The 21,886-nt window shown below is 36.7% G+C and overlaps 1 protein-coding gene across 1 annotated transcript; it reads left to right on the forward strand.

Annotated features, from left to right (window-relative positions):
* The first annotated feature begins 1,873 nt into the window (after positions 1-1,873).
* NFYA (nuclear transcription factor Y subunit alpha) lies at positions 1,874-20,872 on the forward strand. Its single transcript, XM_044673365.1, has 10 exons — positions 1,874-1,915; positions 2,846-2,994; positions 4,731-4,817; positions 8,587-8,733; positions 11,925-12,056; positions 12,513-12,618; positions 14,802-14,968; positions 16,687-16,860; positions 17,552-17,653; positions 19,823-20,872. The coding sequence occupies exons 2-10, from the start codon at positions 2,920-2,922 to the stop codon at positions 19,874-19,876; spliced, it is 1,044 nt and encodes a 347-aa protein (XP_044529300.1). The 5' UTR covers positions 1,874-1,915; positions 2,846-2,919; the 3' UTR covers positions 19,877-20,872.
* The last annotated feature ends 1,014 nt before the right edge of the window (positions 20,873-21,886 follow it).

Here is a 21,886-nt window from a genome sequence, read left to right on the forward strand (position 1 = left end):
CTCCCACCCCCCACTCCCCTGGCCTGACCATGCCCCTCCTTCCAGCCAACATTCCCTGTGTCTCCTGTCCCGTTACCGTTACCACCCCCTTTTGGCTCGTCATTTCCTTTCTCTCTCTCCCCCTCTCCCCCTCTCTCTCCTCTCTCTCTCCTGTCTCTCATCTCTCTTCGTCTCTCCCTCTCTCTGTCTCTTTCTTTCTTGTTGCTGGGGCAGAACAGCAGCCCCCTTTCAGACTTGGTGCCAAACCAAGCTGCCTCTTGTTTCCAGGCTTCAAGTCCATTTGGCTCCTGGAAGCTTCCTATACGAATCTGTTCTCTCTTGGAAGACTGACTGCATAGACTTCTTTTAATCTTGGATACTTTCTCATGCCCTGAAAACATGGAGTTAATTTTCTCCTGCCACCATCTTACTGATTTGTGGCAGCCAGAAACTCAGACTCCTCTTGATTTGTTTTTCTCCCATTGTATGTAGTTAGGTGCCTACTTGTAAAATGTTTTACATTTTCAGTTTGTTTCAGAAATCATTTTTCTGTGTTTATCTTCATGTTGGGACCAAACTTATTCTTTTAAAAATGAGAGGTTTGATTCAACTAAATCCTGTTATTCTAGCTGCAGTGAAGTTTTCAAAGTGGTGACTTTTCCAGTAGAGATGTACAGAATTTTGTTCCAGATGAAAAAGATCAAAAAACCTATCCTTGACAAGGTTATAAGTTAACAAGCATTGCACTGTATTGGGAATGCAAAGGAAGACAGAAAAGCCCCTTCAAGGAACTTAAAATTTAATGGGAAAAGTATGCAAACAATTACATACACATAAAATATATACATGGTAGATTGGAAATAATCTTGAGTAGGAACTGGCATTAACTAACATTGGGAAAGGCATCTTACTGAAAGTGGAATTTTAGCTGAAACTTGAAAAAAAGCCTGGAAGCAGAGATGAGAAAGGTGAGAATTCAAGATATAGAGATAAGAGTGGGGAGATGAAGTGTCATATTATTGGAATAACAAGGAGGCCAGTGTTACTAGATAGAAGATTACTTAGTAGGGAATAAAATGAAAAGACTAGAAAAGCAAAAGTAGCCAGGTTAAAAGTCTGATTTAAAGTCAGCTTTAAAAGCCAAACAGGGGTTTTTACTTGATCCTAGAGGTAATAGGGATCCACTAGAGTTTATTACATGAAACAAGGATTGGCATAGTCAAACCTATATCTTAGAAAAACTACTCAACTTTCTGAGAGGTTCTGTTCATTATTACTAGGATTGATTTCTTTTGAACATAAGGGGAAATTTTTTGGCCCAAATTTACTTTTTGGTCCTGTCTATTAAATAATAAACCCTCAAGAACCTTTTCCTTATTTCTTAGAATTCAGTTTTCTTTGACAAAAGTAATAACCAACTCAGTTGTTCACATTAATGGATAGAGTTCCATGACCTAGAAAATTAAAAGTAACATTTACCTTTGGAGTGTGTTTTTTTATGTATTTGAAGAAGTGTCTCATCTTCTTTAAATTCCCTTCACAAGATTAGAAGCTGCACTCTGAAAATACAATATAAGTCAAAAGGGAATGTGTTCACTCTGCTCTGCTAGAGAGAGCACATGTGTTATATCTATGCTAGTATGTGCTAATATTTGGGGGACTTAAAAGTGTCATTTGGAGAATTGTGCCTGAAAATACACATTGTGTTCAGTGGAAGATCTCTGAATTTTGGGTTTTTCAATTTCCCAGGGATGCCTTAGGAAAATGACTTTTTACATAAACTTTATTTTCTCTTGTAGATGTAAAACTTGAATTTTACATTAATCATTGGAAGATAATATCAAAAAAGGCTTGTCAAAGTTGACAGCTCTCAGTGAGGTAAAATACTTCTGAGGCAAAACTGTGTTAAATACAGTTGCAGTTTGGCCAACTGAAGGTAAGAATGGTGTAGTTGAATTTTACTTTACTGAACAGTAGGATCACATGCAATTGAAATATTCCGAGGCATTCTGGAGAAATGAATAGAGCATGCCTGGACTAGGAATGTGGGTTCCCCTATATATGAATCTCCTGAGCCTGCTGGCTGTTATCACCCTGTTTCTTCATCTATAAGATGGGAGCCATAGAATATACTTCTTAGGGTTTAATGATTACATAAGATGCTTGTGTGTATACATGTGTGTCTTGATGTGAGCTGCAATTATTTCATATATGTGCTTTTAGCAAAAAGGGCAAGAGACTATTACCTTGGGTTGGGAAAAGTTGCCTTGCAACTCTTTGCCTTGTATTCCAGTTTATTTTTCTACATCAACCAGCATATATTTGATTCTCAGGGAAGTAGAGAGGCAAAATTTCTGGAATTGTGAAATCATGGGAGTGTGGCGTGGGAAGGGAATGTAACTGGGGAGGAGTTTGGGAATTTAAAAGAAATCTAAGGTAATTCACTAGTTAAATGCATTTCCTTACATTCGTTGGGACCACATGCAAGCTTTAGAGTCTGATTAGGTAGTTTCTTCTTACTTAAAAACATTTAATGATTATTTTAATAATAGTGAATTTGATCTTGGGCCTATATATAATCTACCTACTTGATTAAAATAGTGCATATGTACTGAAACACTTTGAATGAAGACAAGCCTTACAAATATTCCTCCTGCCTTTACATTATTTAAAAAATGTGTTGTAGAAGTGCAGTATAGGCATATTATAATTACAATCCAACTTATACTAATTTGGTCTTGTAATTTTAGTGCTTAATGATATCGATTAATCATTCATTAACAGCTATCAGTATATGTGTGTGTATATATATATAGAGAGAGATTATAATCATCTAGTAACATTTCTTTCTTAATCTTTCTAACAGGAGCACCCTCTTAGCCATCTCCCAGGACATCCAGCAGGAGTTTGTCACATACTGAATTGCAACCTAGATGAGACATGGAGCAGTATACAGCAAACAGCAATAGTTCTACAGAACAGATAGTTGTGCAGGCTGGACAGATTCAGCAACAGGTATGAGAATGACTCAAATTTGAGTACCATAGTAACAGAACTGATAATAATATCAAGAATGACTGCTGCAAGACCATTGAAAATTATCATGTTCTGGTCTGGTGAAATGCAAAGGTCCAGAGATTTACCTGATAGTATTTCCTTATATTTGGACTCAGTATCATACTGTCTATGTATTCAGTTTTCTTTGCAACTTGTATTCTATCCACAACCCACTGGAATTGTTTCTCCATGTTATCTGAACAGTCTATCCTCCTTATTAATTAACCTAGGCATCCTGACAAATTATTAAAGTTCAAAATATCAGGCTGCTTTCTTGTGGAAGTTTAGAATTATTGGATTTGTCTTCAAGTGAATTTATTGAACTGTTTCTGTTCTGTTTCTTTTCCTTATGGAATTGGTATATGAATACTTTGGCTTTGTACAGTAGATGAAAACAAAACACTCAGATTCAAATAGATCTACTTTGAACTGGTCCACAAGATGATTATTTTGGAAAGTTAATTTCTAATTCGGCAGTAGTATAATATTTGGACAGATGCATTGGAAAGAGATTAGGAGCTGCTGGTTTTTAAATTAATCCCAAATCCAGGGCAAGGCATTGTTGTGAGATGTATGCAGTTGACATTTTCTAATTTTTTTTTTTAGCTTACGTTTATTTTAGGATTAGCCTCTATATGGGGGTAAGGGAGCGAGACTTTACTCATTGTACTTCAGTCTAACTTTAGATAGAATTGTTGATTAATTCAGATATAAATGACAAAAGAGTTTGCTTTTTGTTGAGTTTGGCATCTTTTCCAAACTCTCACATATGGTATTTTGAAGACTGGGGTGTCCAAAGAGCATAATAGAAAGTTGTTTCTGATTGGTAGCCAATGGATGAAGTCAATTTCAATCAAAAAGATTTTATTTCCCTGAGATTACACCTTCCAAAGGAAGGACTCACAAAAAGCTTCATCATCTAGATAGTATGCTAATAGATTTTTTAAAAGTTTTGTCAGGAGTAACCATTAAAAATTAAGTGAAAGCCATTAGATTCATTTACTACTTTATTGCCTCTAAGGTAGTTGATTTGAATAGAAGTAGTTTTAGCCTGAGGTTCTAAAAGTCATGAATTTGTAAAGATATTTAGTTTTTAATTTATCCTCATTGCATCGTAGATTTTTGTAAGGTCCTCAGAAGCGAAAGTCTAGTCTTGGGTTATGCTTTTCAGTCCAAAAAAGTGTTTTACCTGTTGTAGGCACTCATTATATCTTTATTGACTTGAACCAGTTGTGTTCAAACTATGAAATTCTTCAAATGTACGTTTTCATTTTGAAAACATATCTGCAATTCCATTAAAAAAATAATTTTGTTATCTGAATGCAGTTGAAAAACAAAAAGAGTGTTGTAATACAAAGGAGCCCTTTAATGCTTCCATAAGCAAACAGATCAAAATTGCCTGTTTCTAAAGGCTACCTTGCAATTTGGTTTTAAACATGACGAAAAATACTTTCACCATGGCATATTAAAGAGTAGTTTTGAGTCTCAGTAGGTGGACAGATGCATATCTCCCTATCATTAATACACTTGGTAACAATAGCAAAGTAGGTCTGTTCTTTCAGTCTGAGAGTCCAGGAAGAGGGGCTTTTGAGGAGAGACTCTCTCTGTCCCTCCAGGAGGTAAGGTGATCTCTTGTCTTGAGCTGTGCGTTTCCTTGTCGACAAGTTTCAAGCTATTCCTGTTCCTATTCCCAGCAGCAGGGTGGTGTCACTGCTGTCCAGTTGCAGACAGAGGCCCAGGTGGCATCCGCCTCAGGCCAGCAAGTCCAGACACTCCAGGTAGTGGTGATCTCTCTAATTGTATCTATATGAGCACTGCATGAAATTCCTCTCCACTTCATGTCTGATGCTGTTTTATCAGGGTTTGAAATGGGAATTGTAAAGTAAGTGGCATGTGATTCCTCTATTTGGTACTGCCAGTTTTCATTTGAGACCTATAAAAATTCCTGCTGCGTTTCTTAATGTTTCCTGGAAAGCATGCAGGGAACTGTTGTCATCCAGTTCTGAAACCATACATACTCTATTTTTGGAATTAATAGAAAGTGAGTGATTGAATGAGTAACTCGAAGCAATTCTCAGCAGTACGAATTTTAAATCAACTTAGAAGTTTAATTAGGAGTTTGATCTTTACTCATGTACTGAATGTCAATAATTTGAGATAAAAGGAAACAAGAGAAAATTGAATTAACAAGACTTGGATTAGCCATTATTTTTTATTAATGAACTAAATGGCTAGGAAATAGCAAGCTTAATAGTATGTATTATTTTGATTAAGAGCTTTAAAAAATTTTTTTTGCCAGGAATAACCACTAAAAACTAAGTGAAAGCCATTAGATTAATTTACTAGTTTATTCACAGTAGGCTGACAGTACTAATGCATTCCCATAGAAGGAAGTAAATTATTAGATGTCCAAAGTATGCAACAGAAGAGCTAAGGTGATTAAAGTATTATCACTGACACATATGTACATAGGATACATCACTTTACCAGTAGAAAACTGTTGAATAGTTCTCTGGTGATCTTTATCTGGTTAAATTAAGCAGCTTTTCCTATTCCAGAAACTATTGGAATACTCCATAAGTATATGTTGGTGAAATACAAATAAGCTCATCAAATTTATATGTGTAAACTATCATCTTTTCTCCTTTTCCTGGTAAGAGATGAAAGTTGGGTTTAGGGGAAGAAGTTCCCTCTCTTTTAGGAACAAATCTAATGTAGGTCCCATTTGTGAGTTTTAGTAGAAGGTACTCAAGGGCAACTTAATCAACCAACCAGAATTCCTTAAAGTGTGCTAAAAACTTGGTAAAGACAGGCCTTGCCTTTTGGTAGGAAAATTGAAACTCTTAATTAGGTATCTTAAAAGTCTAAGGGCTTGGAATTTGACCAGTGATAAATATAAAACTTTGGGAATGAATAGTGTAATAGTCTTATGAACCTCAAATTTTATCTCCTTAATTTACCTATTTGAACAATCGAACCAGAAGGTAAGTTATTTCAAACCCTGATTTTTGTGGCCCATTTCATTTGTTCCATATAGATTGGAAATTCTTCAAAGCCAAAGCTTGAATACAGGGCTCAGATCTTTATTGCTTAGTGCTGTACACTGCATGGCTCTTCACTTAACTGGTAGTAGCTTTCCTTTTCATGCTAGTTTGTCAGAAAAGAATAGTTGTGAGATTATGAATTACGTATAACCATTTCTGATTGTGACAGCCTGGAAGAAGTTGATCTTGTATTTGCCACCCTTTGGTACTTGTCCCCAGAGTTCAGTGGCTTATTCATCTTTTCTGCTTGCTTTGTCTTAGTTTTAATATGTAAATGCAGACAGTTCTTGCTTTACGTAAGTAGACCATTTCACAGACCTCTATGTAAAGCAATTTTTACGTAATGCCAATTTGTTGGCAGAAGTGGGGAAGGGAGGGAGGGAGGAAGGGACCCAGCATTTGCCCTGTTCAAGAACATGTGAGGTGAGGGCCAGGACAGAGGATTGAAAGCAGGAACACATGGGGCCTGGGGCCAGTCATGTGGGAACTAGGAGGAAAAACATGTGGGGGCCACACAAAGATAGGAGAAGATAGGCAGGTATTGGGGGAAAGAAGGGGAGAGAAAGTCTCCTCTTTGTGGAGGTCTCAAGCCAAGACTACAGAGATTTCTCATATGTCCATTCTTCACTTAGAGGCTTTTGTTTGTTTTGCTTTGTTTTGCTTTGTTTCATTGGTGGGGATGGGGGGTAAGAGTCCAGCACTAAGCTGAGAGTCCTGGAGTGGAGAGAGAAGAGCACAGTTCTGTACAAAAAGTTAACATAGGTGGGGAGTTTTTTGGAATGTGGATTTCTTTCAGAATTCCTTAAAATCAAATTTGCGTAATGCGAATTTGCACAAAGCCAGAACTGTCTGTAAGTATTATGGATTGTCATTAATTGCCTGTTGAATGAAAACTTAACATGCTACTTAACCATGGCTGCTCATCTTATGCATGTACTTTTTAACTGTTCACATGTCAAAAAGACTTCTTATAGTTCAGTATTTAATTCATAAGTGGTGATCTTGAGAAAGGATTGAGAGGTGGTAGATGGCCAGCTAAATGGGTATATTCTAAAGTATCTTAAGTATTTTCAGACTTTTAAAGAAAAGGAAGCTCTTGATGGATATATGTAACAGCCCTTTTTCTCTAGGGATCTCATTATTTTAGAGAATTGTAAGTTTTTCTTTTAGGTATTCATGCAATAAATATTCTGAAAACCTCTCCTTGTATTGCATATTACATGTAGTATGTCTCAAAGGGAATCCACTTTGGAGTGAGGAGGAAGGAGAAACAGAAGAGAATCTGATAATATTCATAGACAATAAATAAGGAATTCTTCCTAGTGACAGAATAAAAAAGTCTAAGATTTAAATTTCTTCATAATGTTCCTTTACTCTTATCTGTTTATATAACAGAAAAAATCATCTCTAACTTCATAGTCTCTAAAATTAAAAATTGACCCATTCTTAGCATATTTATGGCCAGCTACTAATTTCTTTACCAGAGAATAATTTTAGTGGCTTAAGATATAAAATTCTTTTATTTTGTGAAAGTTTCCTTTCTTGGTTTGGAAAAATTACCATTCTGGAATCATGATAGAATGTGAGAGCAAGAAGGTTCAAACTACCCTTGTGGCCCTTGTCTAGTTTTTCCTATTTCATTGAAAAGTTTTGCACTGTGGCTTCCAGAAGGAGTTCTGAGAAAAGAATATTTCATTTTAAAAATCAAGATATTATTAATTGTAGTTTCCAGTTGTATAGACTTATAATTGGTTCCTCTTAGAAATTTGAAAAAATACGAATTCTGTTCACATCAGCTACCTCTGTATAATTTCCACATTCCTCATACTACTGAAATTTAAATCAATGTTTGTTATATAAGGGGCTTTTCCAGGGATCTAAACAACTTGAATTGGTTGGAACAGCACATAGAGTATTATTAATTTAAGATCAATCTATAATTTAAGGCAGTGAACACTAGTGAAAATTATTCAGAAATCTTAAGGTGATTAACTTTTAACTACTCAAATTTGAAAGGCAATGGAGAGAGAAACTTGCTTCTAAAGACCCCCAAATGGAGTTGCTTTCCATATAGGCTCTTTGTTTTTTTTTTTTTCTACTTCTGAATCTCTACATTATTTAGAATCCTCACTGTCCCCTTTGATAAATACTATTCCTAGAAACTGGTCTAGTGGCAAGCAACCAATTTTTCTTATTAGCTACCAAGGACTTATTTCATGCATGTTGATAAAAATCATTTTTTAGTAAATCTGTTGAAACTTCCAAGGATTGTACTTGTATTCCATTTTAACTTTAAGCTACCTTAACATTTAGTCATAAATATCTTACACTTTGAAAATCGCTGATGAAAAGTCCTCATACATTGATTTTTCTTCCGCCCCAATTCCTAGCTAATTTTTGTTCCAAGTGTCAAAAAAATCTAGTAGATGGTTTCAGTGACTGCCTTATAGTTAAATTCTTTCTCTTTGTAGCTTTATTTCATTGTTCTTATTCTGTTGATCTCCAGGTCCAGGGCCAGCCTTTGATGGTACAAGTGAGTGGAGGTCAACTAATCACCTCAGCTGGCCAGCCCATTATGGTTCAGGCTGTTCCTGGTGGCCAAGGTCAGACTATCATGCAAGTACCTGTGTCTGGAACACAAGGGTTACAGCAGGTATGCATCTTCATGCAATTGTATGGGCAGTGCATTAGGTTGAAAATTGATGTTGTAATTTTTAATTACACTATCTATTTTTGTATCTTTCCTTAATATCTAGTAGAATGCCCTTGACATTTAATAAGTATTATTTTAACTTGCTCTTCAAATGTATTGTATACATATTGCTACAAACCATTTGTGGATTCATTCACCAAACTTTTATGAAGTACCTATTATGTGCTAGCCTAATCTACTGAAGATTAAAAGACAAAGCAGTTCCTACCCTCAAAAAGTTTACATTTTATTGAGGAGAACAATATGTACAAAAAAGAAGAATTGAAGAGGGAATTAGAACACTAATAACTGGATGGTGTTGGCAGTTAGACATAGAAGAGATGGCAGTTAGACATAGAAGAGATGGTACCTGAATTGTGCCTTTAAAAAAGACAAGGTTTCTGAGAGATTGAGTTGAAGAGGGATTCCATTCTAGGCATGAGTAATGGCTTGTTTAAAAACATATTGAAGAGAGCACATGTCAAATTAGAATGTCTTGTGTTCCAATTCTGCTAGAATGTAGAGTTTGTGTAAGGAACTAGAAAGGTAGGAAGCCATACTATAAAAAAATATTAAATGCCAGATAAAAGAGTCAATATTTTCTATTAAAGGCATTGTGGAGCCACTGAAGATTTCTGAGTAGAGGAGTGACCTAGTCATATCTGTACCAGAGGAAAATGGTTTGGTTACCTTTTTTAAACAGTAAACTGAAGAAAAGAGAGCTTGGAAGGAGGGAGAGCAATTGGTAATCCGTTCAGTAGTTTGGGTAGAGATGGTGAAGGCCTGGATTAGTCTGTGAACGAAATGGAGAACTGATATGAATGATGTTTTGGGAGCTGAATTGATGGTACTTTAACAACTGATTGGATCTGGGGGAGAGGAAAAGAATCAGTAATAATTTTGAGGTTATGAACTTAGTAACAATATCAATTACAGTAAATAAATTTAATTATTTCCTCTTTTCATGTATCCATCTGGTTTTCTTTCTTAGAAACTGAAATAGAATCGTTCCAATGTTGGATATGTAGAATAAGGAGTAGAATTTTAGAAACATAGGAGTAAGGTGGGCCTTTAGCAGAAAGCATTAGTGTAAATTTTAAGTAGCACCGCTGAAATAAATTAAAGGAATATATTAAATGGGTTAAATATTTTGTTGTTCAGTCCTTTTCAGTTGTATCCAATTCTTTATGGCTCCATTTGGAGTTTTTTGGACAAAGATATTGGAGAGGTTTTCCATTTCTTTTGCAACTCATTTTACAGTAGAGGAAATTGAGGCAAATGGGTTAAAGTGATTGGCTCACATGGCTAGGAAGTGTCTGAGATGAGTTCTTAACTCTAGGCCTGGCGTTTTTATCCACTTTGCTACCCAGCAGTCCCTTGGTTAAGTTTTTACTGGTCCAAACAATGTACTGAGGATACAAAATAAAAAAGTGAGACAGTCTACCCTAAATAGTTTTATAGTCTAATGAGGTAGAGAACACATAAAGGGGAGAGGTATTTTGGTCTAGGGAATCACGGGGATACTAGTAAAACCATAGAAAAATCTGTACACAACCTTTCCAGAAGCAATGGCAATACATTGATACACAGATTTGATTTCCATTCACAGAACAGGAAATGAGTAGGGAAGAGTGTGGAGGAGTATGTGGCTTGGGGGAAAGAGGGAGAGGGGGTTATACCAGAAGAGCAGATGACTGAGTTGATTGACTGGAAAGGTTGTAAAATATAGATGCTTTGGTCTTGTCCAACTTGTGACTAGTTAAATATAGTGAGTTATCTTAAGTTTGTTTTAGCTTTGGCTGCTGAATGACTTAAGACCACAGGGCATGATCTTTAGCTTTCAGTGGTCTGGAGGGTTCATTAGCAGAGAATAGACAGCCAGAAAATAGCTGAGTTGGATCAAATATGAAGCAACTGTTTTCCTAGTAAAAGAGGAAAGAAACTCTTAAGAGAAAGGAAAATGATTGCCATAAAAACTATGCAAAGTAACCAAGGATCTAGAAGAAACTTATTGTCTCAAAACTCAATTCTGTAACATCTCCTCGCCACAATGTTTCTTAGTTATTTTGTGCCTTGTAGTCAAAATAAATGTATCAATATTTGAAATAGTATCCCAGGTTTCTATTACCCTCTCCATTTTCTCATTAGTGTTTTAGTTTCCAATTTAGAACTATGCTCAAAGGGCCTGCAACACCACTACTAGCTTTGTATCCCAAAGAGACACAAGAAAAAGAACCTGTACAAAAAACACGTACAAAAATATTTATATCAGCTTTTTGTGTGTGGTGGCAAAGAATTGGAAATTGAAGGAATGCCCATCAATTGAAGAATGGCTAAACACGTGATTTGTGATAGAAGGATTATGATAGAATACTATTGTGCTTAAGAAGTGATGAGGGGAATGGTTTCAGAAAAACCTGGGAAGACCTCTACGAACTGATGCAGAGAGAAGCGTGCAGAACTAGGAAAACATTGTACACAGTAATGGCAACATTTTAATGATGATCAACTGTGATAAACTTATTAGCTACTTTGATCAAAGTAACAATCCATGACATTTCCAAAGGACTGAATGAAAAATACTGTCTACCTTGAGAGAGAAAACTGATGAACTCTGAATACAAATTGAAGCAAATTTTTCTCACTTTATTTTTTTCTTGCCTTCCTCCTCACCCCTACCCTCTATGAGTAATACAGAAATATATTTAGCATTATTTCATGCGTATAATAGGTATCATTTCTTTCCTTCTCATTGGGTGGGAGAGGGACTGGAGGGAGGAAGGTAATTTGTAATCCAAATTTTTTTAAATGTCAATTTAAGTTTTTAGTGTTTTTTTTCTTGTTTTAAGAAAATTACTTCCCATGGCCTAAGTGCTCTAGAAGAGATCTTATAGTTTATCTCAGTAATTTGTTCTAGCATTTCCTTGGCCAATTATGGTTGGAGCTTTTGGTATGTTCCTTCTAGCTCTAACTCTGGGGTCTTATGAAATTCATCCCACTTCAGGAGCTATCTAGTTGATGAGGAGGTCAAAGGTAATAGTGCCTCTTAACATATAGTACTTTTCTAAGGAATTGAGAGAAGATAAAATTAAAAAACCAAATGAGGAAAGCTTTGAGATAAACTTTTTTTCCCTTTTTAACTTTTTTTATAGATCCAGTTGGTACAACCAGGACAGATTCAGATTCAAGGGGGTCAGGCTGTGCAGGTGCAGGGTCAGCAAGGCCAGACCCAGCAAATCATCATTCAACAGCCCCAGACAGCTGTCACTGCTGGCCAGACCCAGGTAATCTTGCTTAATGCTTAATTTGAAAGTATTTATAGGCTGTACGAAAACATTACACATACACCACAGACATGGGAAGTTAGTATCTGCAAAAACTTCCAAAAGATGCAGAATTTTAATTATAGATCTAAAAACTCATTATTTTTAGTGGGGTGGGGTGGGGGGTTGAAACTAAAGAATCTGGAGACTTGAAACAAGTATCTAATAGAAGGAGCAGAAGTTCTCCAACTTGTATTCTGTTACTGGAAGCTACTCTTTGCCTTTATGTGACTGTTTAATTCTTTCTCTCCAGTAAGCAGCCCCTTTTTCTTAAAAGTTGTTTTTTAAATTAAAACTAATCCCTTTCAATAAAATATTTATGCATATTGACCTATTTGGAACTTCTTTTACTTTGAGGATATTTTTAGGAGGACATTGTGTTGTCTATTGGTGGTATTTATTGTTGTCTTCTTGCAGACTCAGCAGCAGATAGCTGTCCAGGGTCAGCAGGTGGCACAGACAGCAGAAGGTCAGACCATTGTCTATCAACCAGTTAATGCAGATGGCACTATTCTCCAGCAAGGTATGAGCAACATGTGTGCCCTTGGGTCACTGTTGCACTCTTTTTCAGTTGTATTGTGTTTTTCTTGGGTAGCTGGTTCACGTCTAAAGAAGGGGCATCCAGTTTCCAAGAAATTGTACTTTTCATTCTTCCATATCTTTCTCTTAGTCTCAGACTTGGGTAGTTTCTGTAGTTTTCTTTTATCAAAATATGGCAGTCATTTTTCTAAATGCAATGGGGTTTTCTTCATGGGAAAGTTTATAAAACCTTGGTTTTTGGAATCCTGCTGGTTCAGACCTTGAAAATTGAAAGCAAACATGGAAATGTTTCCAGACATTGGAGTTTAAAGGTTGAAGATGATCCGAATTTTAGAAGTAGAAGTTTTGGGGATATTGGTAGAAAGAAGGTTTTGGTGGAGAGGGATTGATTTAGTGTATACAAGTATAGCATTTGCAGTCTCGAATGCAGTATCTGATCCTAGGACACTTTCTATCATCTATTCAAGGAACTGGGAATCTGAATTTTCATTTATGTTTTGCAGCTGACTTGTGACCTTAGGCTATATATTGACTGAGTCTCAAGTTCACAACTAATAAAAAAGCATGAATGTTTATTTCAAGGGGAATCTACTACTTTGGTTGGAATCAGATCCAAGTAGCGTAGAGCAGGACTATTACCTCCCTTGTTGTGAACTTGATATTTCAGTTAGTACAATCTAAGATTGGTAGTGTGGTGTAGTAAATAAATAATTTATCTTGAAGTGAGACACATACTGGCTCTTTAAAGACCGTGGGCAAAAAACTTAATCTTTCAGGCTCTTCAAGCAACTCTTTAATATTATAAGTTGAAGAACAGGTACTAAGCTGTATTGGAGAGGGAATTTCCTATACTAGTGAATTCACAGTTCTGGTCCAAAAAACCAAAAGATGATGTCTTAGGGATTTTTGAGGGGAGTCATAGCACATTTTGTTGTGACTGTTTGTTCTCAATACAAGTCTAGTACAATATAGCTTTCAATTCAACAGATATATTAGGTTTGAAGTGTATACAAACAAATGCATTTAGGCTGCATTAAATAAAAGTGTCATTTCCAGAGGGGTGCAAGTTTGTATACTGTACAGGTGAAACCACATCTACAGTTTCATCCAATTCTAGACATCTAGTTTTAAGAATGTGTGGTTGGTATTGATACATAGTCTAGAAGAAAGTGGCCGGGAATTATAGAAATTCTGATTGTCCTGTTACCTAAGGAAGTATTGACTGACTTGAATATTGAGTCTGGAGAAAAGAAGTCTTTAGGGAAAGAATATACAATCTTCACGTATTTGAAGGGCTATCTTCAGATATGGAAGAGGGAACTACTATCCTTTGTGCTACAGTGGTCAGAATTGGGACCAATAAGTAGAAGTTATAGGGAAAAGTGGATTTCAGTTCACTGTAAAGAACTTTCTATTAGCACCTAGATGCAGCAAATTTCTCAGCCCTGAATGAGTTCATACAGAGCCAGAATATTTAGAAATAGGGTTCCTGCATTGGACAGAGAACTGAACCAGATAACTTCGAAGAACCTTTTTTACTCTAGGATTTTATAATTTAAAAATACTTAATATTAATACCCTAATCTACATCCTTTGGCTTCTGGACAAGTACTAGCATCATTTTAACATGTAATTTGTTACAAAGGCTACTTTTATTGGGAAATCAACTTTTTAAGTTATTAAAAAGAAGCAACCTTTACCTTTGGATAAATATTGTATTAATAATTAAAGGTAACTTTTGTCCTTCGTGTAAAGATTTACAAAGCACTTTATATATATTATCTCATTGATCTTGAGATCTTGCTTGAAAACATGACATATCACTATTGTCAGGCCAACTTGCAGAGGGGATTCTACAGATGCATATCCTTTTAAAAAAGTACTACTCCCCTAAATATGGGAAATGTTCACATGAATACCCCAAATCCGTCCAGCTGCTATGAAGATAGGGTGGGTGGTAGGGCCCTGTCTGGTCCTCTTGGATTCTGTTTAGAGGAAACCAATTCTTAACTAGAAAAGATAGTAAGTCGAAGAGATGCCTACCAATATTTTTTCCCTTTTCTATCAGTATAGCCACCTTGGGTTTTAGTATGTGTTCAGTAAGAAAGACTAACTTAACTTCCCTTTGTTATGTGTACACTTAAAAAATGTTTTATTTTCTTAAAGTTACAGTTCCTGTTTCTGGCATGATTACCATCCCAGCAGCCAGTTTAGCAGGAGCACAGATTGTCCAGACAGGAGCAAATACAAATACAACTAGCAGTGGACAAGGGACTGTTACTGTGACACTACCAGTTGCTGGGAATGTGGTCAATTCAGGAGGAATGGTCATGGTGAGTAATTGGTCCTGTTGCTGCCTCTTCTCTACAGGTTTTGGTACTCGTTTCCTCTCGTATAAAATGAAGACATTAGGTTATATCATCTGTAAGGTACTGTCTAGATTTATAATTCCATGACAATAATTACAATGGAAAGAGTACTAGCTCTGGAGTCTGGACCTGGATTTGGTCCCCAACATCTGATCCCACCTGTATGACCTTGGGCAAGTCATTTAATCTTCTTGGGCCTCAGTTTTCCTCATCTGTAAAATGAGGGGGTTGGACAGGGTGACCCCTGAGGTCCTTTCCAGCTCTATGATTATATGAGGATCCTGTAACAGGTGGTACAGATTTTTAACTCCAGTGATTCCTTGAGATCTCGATTTATACCTTCTAGAGAACTGATTTTATTTACAAAAGCTATTACGTAACAACTTTGATCTTTGTTTTGGTACGAAGAACCTATAAAAACTGATATAAGACTTTTTAAGCACATGAATTATGAAGATCTGTAATATTTTTAAATTAAGGATTTATTTTTAAAGTGAAATTCTTAGTTAGATCCTTCACTAGTAGAGAAATGTGTGTGTGTTGGGGTGGGGGTGGGGAGCCCATTCTGTGCATCCACTCATCCTGCCCTTCTCCTTCCCCCTGCCCTTCATTGCAGGTATTCACCAAGCATTTATTAAGCCCTTACTATGTGCAAGGCTCCGTGCCAAGCACTGGGGACACAAAGATGAAAACAAAACATTCCCTGCTGGCAAGGAGCTTACATTCTATTAGTAGGTGAGAATCTGTATGTTAGTAAATAATTTAGAGTGATTAATCGTTTTAACAAAGGATTTTTTGAGTTATTGAAGAGTTTTACTAAGGAAGCCCCTTTAAAACAGCAAACTATAGTATATTTTAATTACTTAATTTACAAAAATATAATTTACATAAAACTATCAGAGAGACATTTTAGGTAAACATTGTACAAGAATAACTAACAATGAGATGCTCTCATATATTAGGGAAGAATTGTTCAATCCCATAAGGTCTTTGGGCTTCTAGTATTTTATACATAAACAGGTTAACTAGTAATAAAATGAAGGCTTGAATTTGCAGTTCTCTGCAGTGGAAAGAATATATAGACTCTTCCTTTGTGAAAAATGAACATGTTCCTGGAAATAGAAGGTCCTCAGGGATCAAATTGGTTTTGAGGGCAGTTTTGCTGGGATAGTTACTTAGCAGGAGGTTAAAAGAATGATGAAATGACTTAGAGACTGGATCCTATGGACCACAGTCAGCTATTCCAGACACCCAAAACTCAGTAGAACAAGGCTGTCAGTGGTTAGTTTGAGTTTCATCAGAAATGGCAAGCAAGAACTAGATAGTTATTCTTGGTATTTGCTACTGTAGGTTTGAGCTAACATTGTGTGAAGCAGTGATGAATCTGAATAAATGAGTAAATATTAAGTAAAATGAGATTGGTACATTCTGCCAACATTAATGTGTGTGTACCTGATTGCTGTTACTGCCGGTATTAGTAATTTCAATGATAGCCATTAGATGGCAGCAGGTATTCATAGTAGATGAAGCAAGCAGTGGACATGATTTGTTTTGAGATATTTTAAAGCCATCTTTGTGTTTCTTGCTGCAGAAGAAAAGAGGGTAAGCAGGGATCCAGCAACTCTGCTTTGTCAGGGCCTTTTTGCTGCTATTTAATTAGTTATGGATTCTTCCTTACTCAGATGGTACCAGGGGCAGGTTCTGTGCCTGCTATCCAGAGGATCCCCTTGCCTGGAGCAGAAATGCTTGAAGAGGAGCCCCTCTATGTAAATGCTAAGCAGTATCACCGCATTCTTAAGAGGAGACAAGCTCGAGCCAAACTAGAGGCAGAAGGGAAAATCCCCAAGGAAAGAAGGGTAAGTATATCATTACAAAGAAAACAGAAGAAGTATATTGGAGGCAACTAGGTAGCTCACTAGATAGAAAGTCAGGCCTGGAGATGGGAAGTCCTGGGTTCAAATGTGACCTCAGATACTACCTAGCTATTTGTTCCTGGACAAGTCACTTCAATTGCCTACCCCTTACCAATTTTCTGTCCTGGAACCAATATTTAATATCAATTCTAAGATAAAAGTTAAGGGTCTAAAAAAAGAAGTAGTACACTGGGGCTGCTTTTGGCCATAAGTTAATAGTCATACCATCAATCTCTTTTCCTTGTCTTCAATGATAATAATACTTAATCATTGCTAATAACTAACCGAGGCACCAATTTGATATGAGCATCATCTTCCATCTTATGTAAATTGTAAGAAGGAAGACAGGAAGAAGGCTATATCGATATTAGTAAGTTTTGACATTTGGGATCACAGAGTTAAAACTGAATTTTTCAAATAAGCTTTACTTGCTAACAGTACTCAACTTTTTGTCAGATTTTCCTCCCAGTGTATTTCCCACTGAATTAAAAGTATTCATACCATTTATGTTGTACATTATAGGTACTTAATGAAATGTTTGCTGAATTAAAGCTGTTTTAAGGGGCCAGATTATGCTTAAATAATCGAGCTCTCTAAGTAAATAGCTAAGTAGAAGGCTCTCTTATCATTGCAGAAATACTTACATGAGTCTAGGCATCGTCATGCCATGGCAAGGAAGCGTGGAGAAGGTGGTCGATTTTTCTCTCCAAAGGAAAAGGATAGTCCCCACATGCAGGTAATGATAAAAATAATAAGAAAAGCATATCACCTAAACCTAGCATTTTGGAGGGACTTGCAACACCCTTTTCATGAATTATCTTGTTTGACCCTATGAGGTAAGTACTACAGTTATTGGGGGCAGCTAGGTGACTGAGTGGATAGAAGCCAGGCCTGGAGATAGGCAGTCCTGGGTTCAAATGTAGCCTCAGGCACTTCCTAGCTATATGACTCTGGGCATGTCACTTAACTTCCATTGCTCTTAACATTTTTCTGCCTTAGAACCAATACATAGTATTGAAGGTATGGGCTTTAAAAAAAAATTTAAAGGCATTTCTTAAACACCTGCTGTGTGACAGGTGCTAGAGAAAGAAAGTTAAGGCTGTCCTTGCCCTCAAATCACTTGCATTTTATTGAGGGTGAAAACATGTAGTCAGTCAATAGTCAAAAATTATTAAGTGCTCACTATGTGCTAAGCACTGTGCTAAAAGTGCTTTACAGTTATAATCTTTTTTGATCCTCACTACATTATAAAGCACTTAGCCTGGCACTTAGTAAGTATTATGTAATTGTTAGCTTTGTTTTTATTTTTTTAATCTTGTTCCTGGCATCTCACCTTGATGCCCAGGCACACATTTCCAACTGCTTATAGAATGTTAATTGGTCACTTCAAATTGAGCAGTCTAGAACTACATTCATTATTTTAGCCTCAAACTCACTTCCTCAATTATTTTGTCCCTTTTTCCCCAAGCTAGAAACCTTGATGTCATCTGACCACCTTCTTTCTTCACTGCCTGTATACAACTTGTCACTAAGTCCTTTTGGTTCTCTTATCACAGTGTTTGTAGGGTTTGTCCTGTCCTCTTTAATTCTTATATGGGATTGGGCCTAAATAACTTCTAGCTTTCTAGTTGGTTTTCTGTCTTGAATCCATCCTATATAGCACCACTGCCAGTTTAAATTTCCTAAAACATGATTTTCATCATGTCCTTACTGGACTGATAAGTATACATAGGAACCTCATTTCCTATGAAATTAGATCTAGGTCCTTTTGCCCAGGTTTGTAAATGACAAGACTTGAAGAAGAAAAAAAAAAACTCAATTGAAACAAAAACAAGAAAATCTTGTGTGGTCAAAGAACAAATTGTAGAAAGCATAGATAATTTCCTTTAAAAATTTAGAATTAGGGGGCAGCTGGGTAGCTCAGTGGATTGAGAGCCAGACCTAGAGATGGGAGGTTCTAGATTCAAATCTGGCCTCAGACACTTCCTAGCTATGTGACTCTGGGCAAGTCACTTGACCCCCACTGCCTAGCCCTTACCATTCTTCTGCCTTGGAGCCAATACACAGTATTGACTCCAAGTAAAGGTTTTATTTTTTAAAAAAATTAGAATTGTAAGACAAAAATGCTAAAACAAAAGGCAGCCAAAGAAGAATTATAAGCTTTCATCAGCCATATGAAACAGTACTCCCTAGTAATAAGAGAAATGAGATCAAAATAATTTTGGGTTCCACTTCACAAATCTGATTAAAAAATATGAAGAAGTGGAAATTGACAATGGTTGGAAGGGCTTTGGGAACAGAGAGGCACACCAGTTCATTGGTGGTCCAATCCTTATAAAATGTCATTTGGATTTATACCTAAAATGTCATCAAACTACATACATTGCAATACCACTATTGTGGTAAGGATATTGACTAGGAAATGGACGATATGTGCAAAAATAATAGAATGGAGAATATTTTCAGTAAGGATATGCCTTGATAAACTTGAGTGAAGATCCCCATAATAGCATATTAGCCAGCAACTCCCGTGCATGTCTTCTCCATCCATTTCAAACAAGAGAATCATTCCTTTTTTTTTTTTTTTTTTTTAATCTTTACTTTCTGTCTTAGAATCAATCCTGAATACCAGTTCCAAGGCAGAAGAGCAATAAGGGCTAAGCAATTCAAGTTAAATAACAGGGTCACATAGCTAGAAAGTGTCTTGAGGCCAAATTTGAACCCAGTTCCTCCCAACTCGACACCTAGCTCTGTATCCACTGAGCAACCTAGATGCAAACTGGACAGATAAAAATTTTTAATCATGTGTTTTGTTTCTTCATAAAGCTGTCTTTTTCTATGAAGACTAATTGTGAAAATTTTGGAGGAAAAAATAATGTTTTTTGTTGTTGTTTTTTTCCTACAGGATCCAAATCAAGCAGATGAAGAAGCAATGGCACAAATGATTCGAGTATCCTAACCAAAAGCAGAGAGAGTGAGCTGATCCAGGTTCCTCTCCACTGTGTCCCATTATCCCAGGAATTGAGCAGGCCTTCCAGTGGGACACTCATGATCACGTTCTGCCCTTTTCTACAAAACAGAAACCACTTAATTTTTAATGAGTGGTTTGATCTCATAATTGCAGTGATCTCTGGCAAATTGAAATTCCAAGGACTCTGTCCCACCCCTCTCAGTCAGGACTTGAGACTATTGATGACATTACTATTTCATGTATTTGGATGGTACAAGAGACAAAAAGCCAATCTGACAGTACCATAAGTGGCACTTAATTTGGCTGGTGAAGCAGGACCATCCCAGGGGAGAAATACTGCTCGATCATTAGCAAGACTACAATCCGGGAAACCACAGCCCACTTCTTCCCACTTGGAGTTTGGTTGGTCTCATCCATCCATGAAGTTGGAGATTTTATGTGTGACCAACAGAATGAACATGTTGCATGCAGAGATGACTTTCAGGCAGAAGAGATTTCCATCCTGTGATGTATAAAGAACATTGTTCCCTATGAATAAGGTTCAATCAACCCATGATTATAGCAGGAACCTCAATCTACCTGTTAGGCTTAATGCCACCAGAAAAAATGCACCTCTGGAGTAAAAGAATCAAAGGCTTAACTGGCATTTTAAAATGCTTCTCTTCTCAGCTTAGGTGGTCTTACCTGCCTTTCCACTGAAAATGGAACTGATTATAGAGAGAGCACCTGGATTACAAATTTTCTCATATTTTCCCCCCATAAGGTTCATGGGTGGCCAGTCCTAGAAGTTGCCATCCCTGGAACAGAAAACAAAGGAATTTAAATTCTTTTTGTGTTCAAATGCTGAGAACATTTTCAGTCAGGGAAGTGTCAAGAGAGCAAAACTGTAGGTTGCTGATCACAGACTTTCTATAAAACTGTCCTCCTTTGACAGCACTTCAGGAATAGAAGGGAGAATGCAATGATTTGTTATTTTGAATAATATGTGCGTGCGTGTGTGTGTGTGTGTGTGTGTGTGTGTTTGTATGTGTGTGTGTTTTGTAACATGACTCAGTAGAGACCTGGGGTAGATCATTAGGAAGTCAAGTGAGGAACAGATTCATACTAAAACCTAACCTAGCAAGGGAGTGGTTTTCTATCTTTAGTCTGAGATTTGTTTTGTTAGTCCTTGGCCATTTCCAAAAACCATTGCTTTACCCAGGTGCCATGGTTATTTTCCATACTTATTGGAGCTAGTAATGAAATTCTGTTCCTACAGCAATTTTGTTTTTTTAAATCCCCTTGGCAGCTGGTATATAATGCCTTTTTCTATCTGCTTTTTCCATTTAATATGTAACCCTTATACTTTGATTCAAGGGTTTTGTACAGAAAGACTTTCACATTGTACCCTTACTATGGGACCAAACTGGAAATAATTTCTGGAGCCCCCTGAACATCAGGAATGGAGCCAGGTTACCAGATCTGAGCATCATAATGCAAGCTTCCATATCTTGAGCCTTGCAATACAGAGAATTAAGGTGATAGTTTTAAAAGAGTCGCTGTCTATTGAACAAAAGTGGTTAAAAACGCTGAACATTTCTACTGAAAAGCAGTTGGAGCAAAGTATAAATAAGGGGGAAGGAATGCTTTCTCATTTTTGTCTTCCCTGTAAAAATGTTACATGAAGAAGGGAGGGAAAATGAAAATCTTTAAAAGGATATGAATCAAAAATTAAGGGCTGTTATGGGGACAGTGGCAGAGGGATGGATGGATGGATGGATGGGTATATCTCCCTCATCCCAGTACTAATAGGTTCTGGAATCCATGTACCCAGTGTGGCTTCCAGATGTTAGGCGGTTCCATCCCTTTCCAAAGCCCCCTTGGGAATTGATTTGTAGTTCCACAGTTTCAGAGACTCGTCTTACTTGCTAAGAACAAAGTTTGTATGATGATGATAAAACTGAAGGGGTTCAGATTCCTGGTTTATCTTTAGGATCCAGTATTAAAAGAGGAAGCCCC

Source organism: Gracilinanus agilis, chromosome 4, assembly GCF_016433145.1.
Source record: "Gracilinanus agilis isolate LMUSP501 chromosome 4, AgileGrace, whole genome shotgun sequence".
Taxonomy (NCBI): domain Eukaryota; kingdom Metazoa; phylum Chordata; class Mammalia; order Didelphimorphia; family Didelphidae; genus Gracilinanus; species Gracilinanus agilis.

Bases quoted from the DNA above. Each gene is read 5' to 3' on its own strand.
- NFYA (XM_044673365.1), top strand. From the start codon at position 2,920: ATGGAGCAGTATACAGCAAACAGCAATAGTTCTACAGAACAGATAGTT. The intron at 2,995-4,730 runs GTATGAGAATGA...TCCTATTCCCAG, and splicing joins CTGGACAGATTCAGCAACAG to CAGCAGGGTGGTGTCACTGC. The intron at 17,654-19,822 runs GTAATGATAAAA...TTTTTCCTACAG, and splicing joins AGGATAGTCCCCACATGCAG to GATCCAAATCAAGCAGATGA.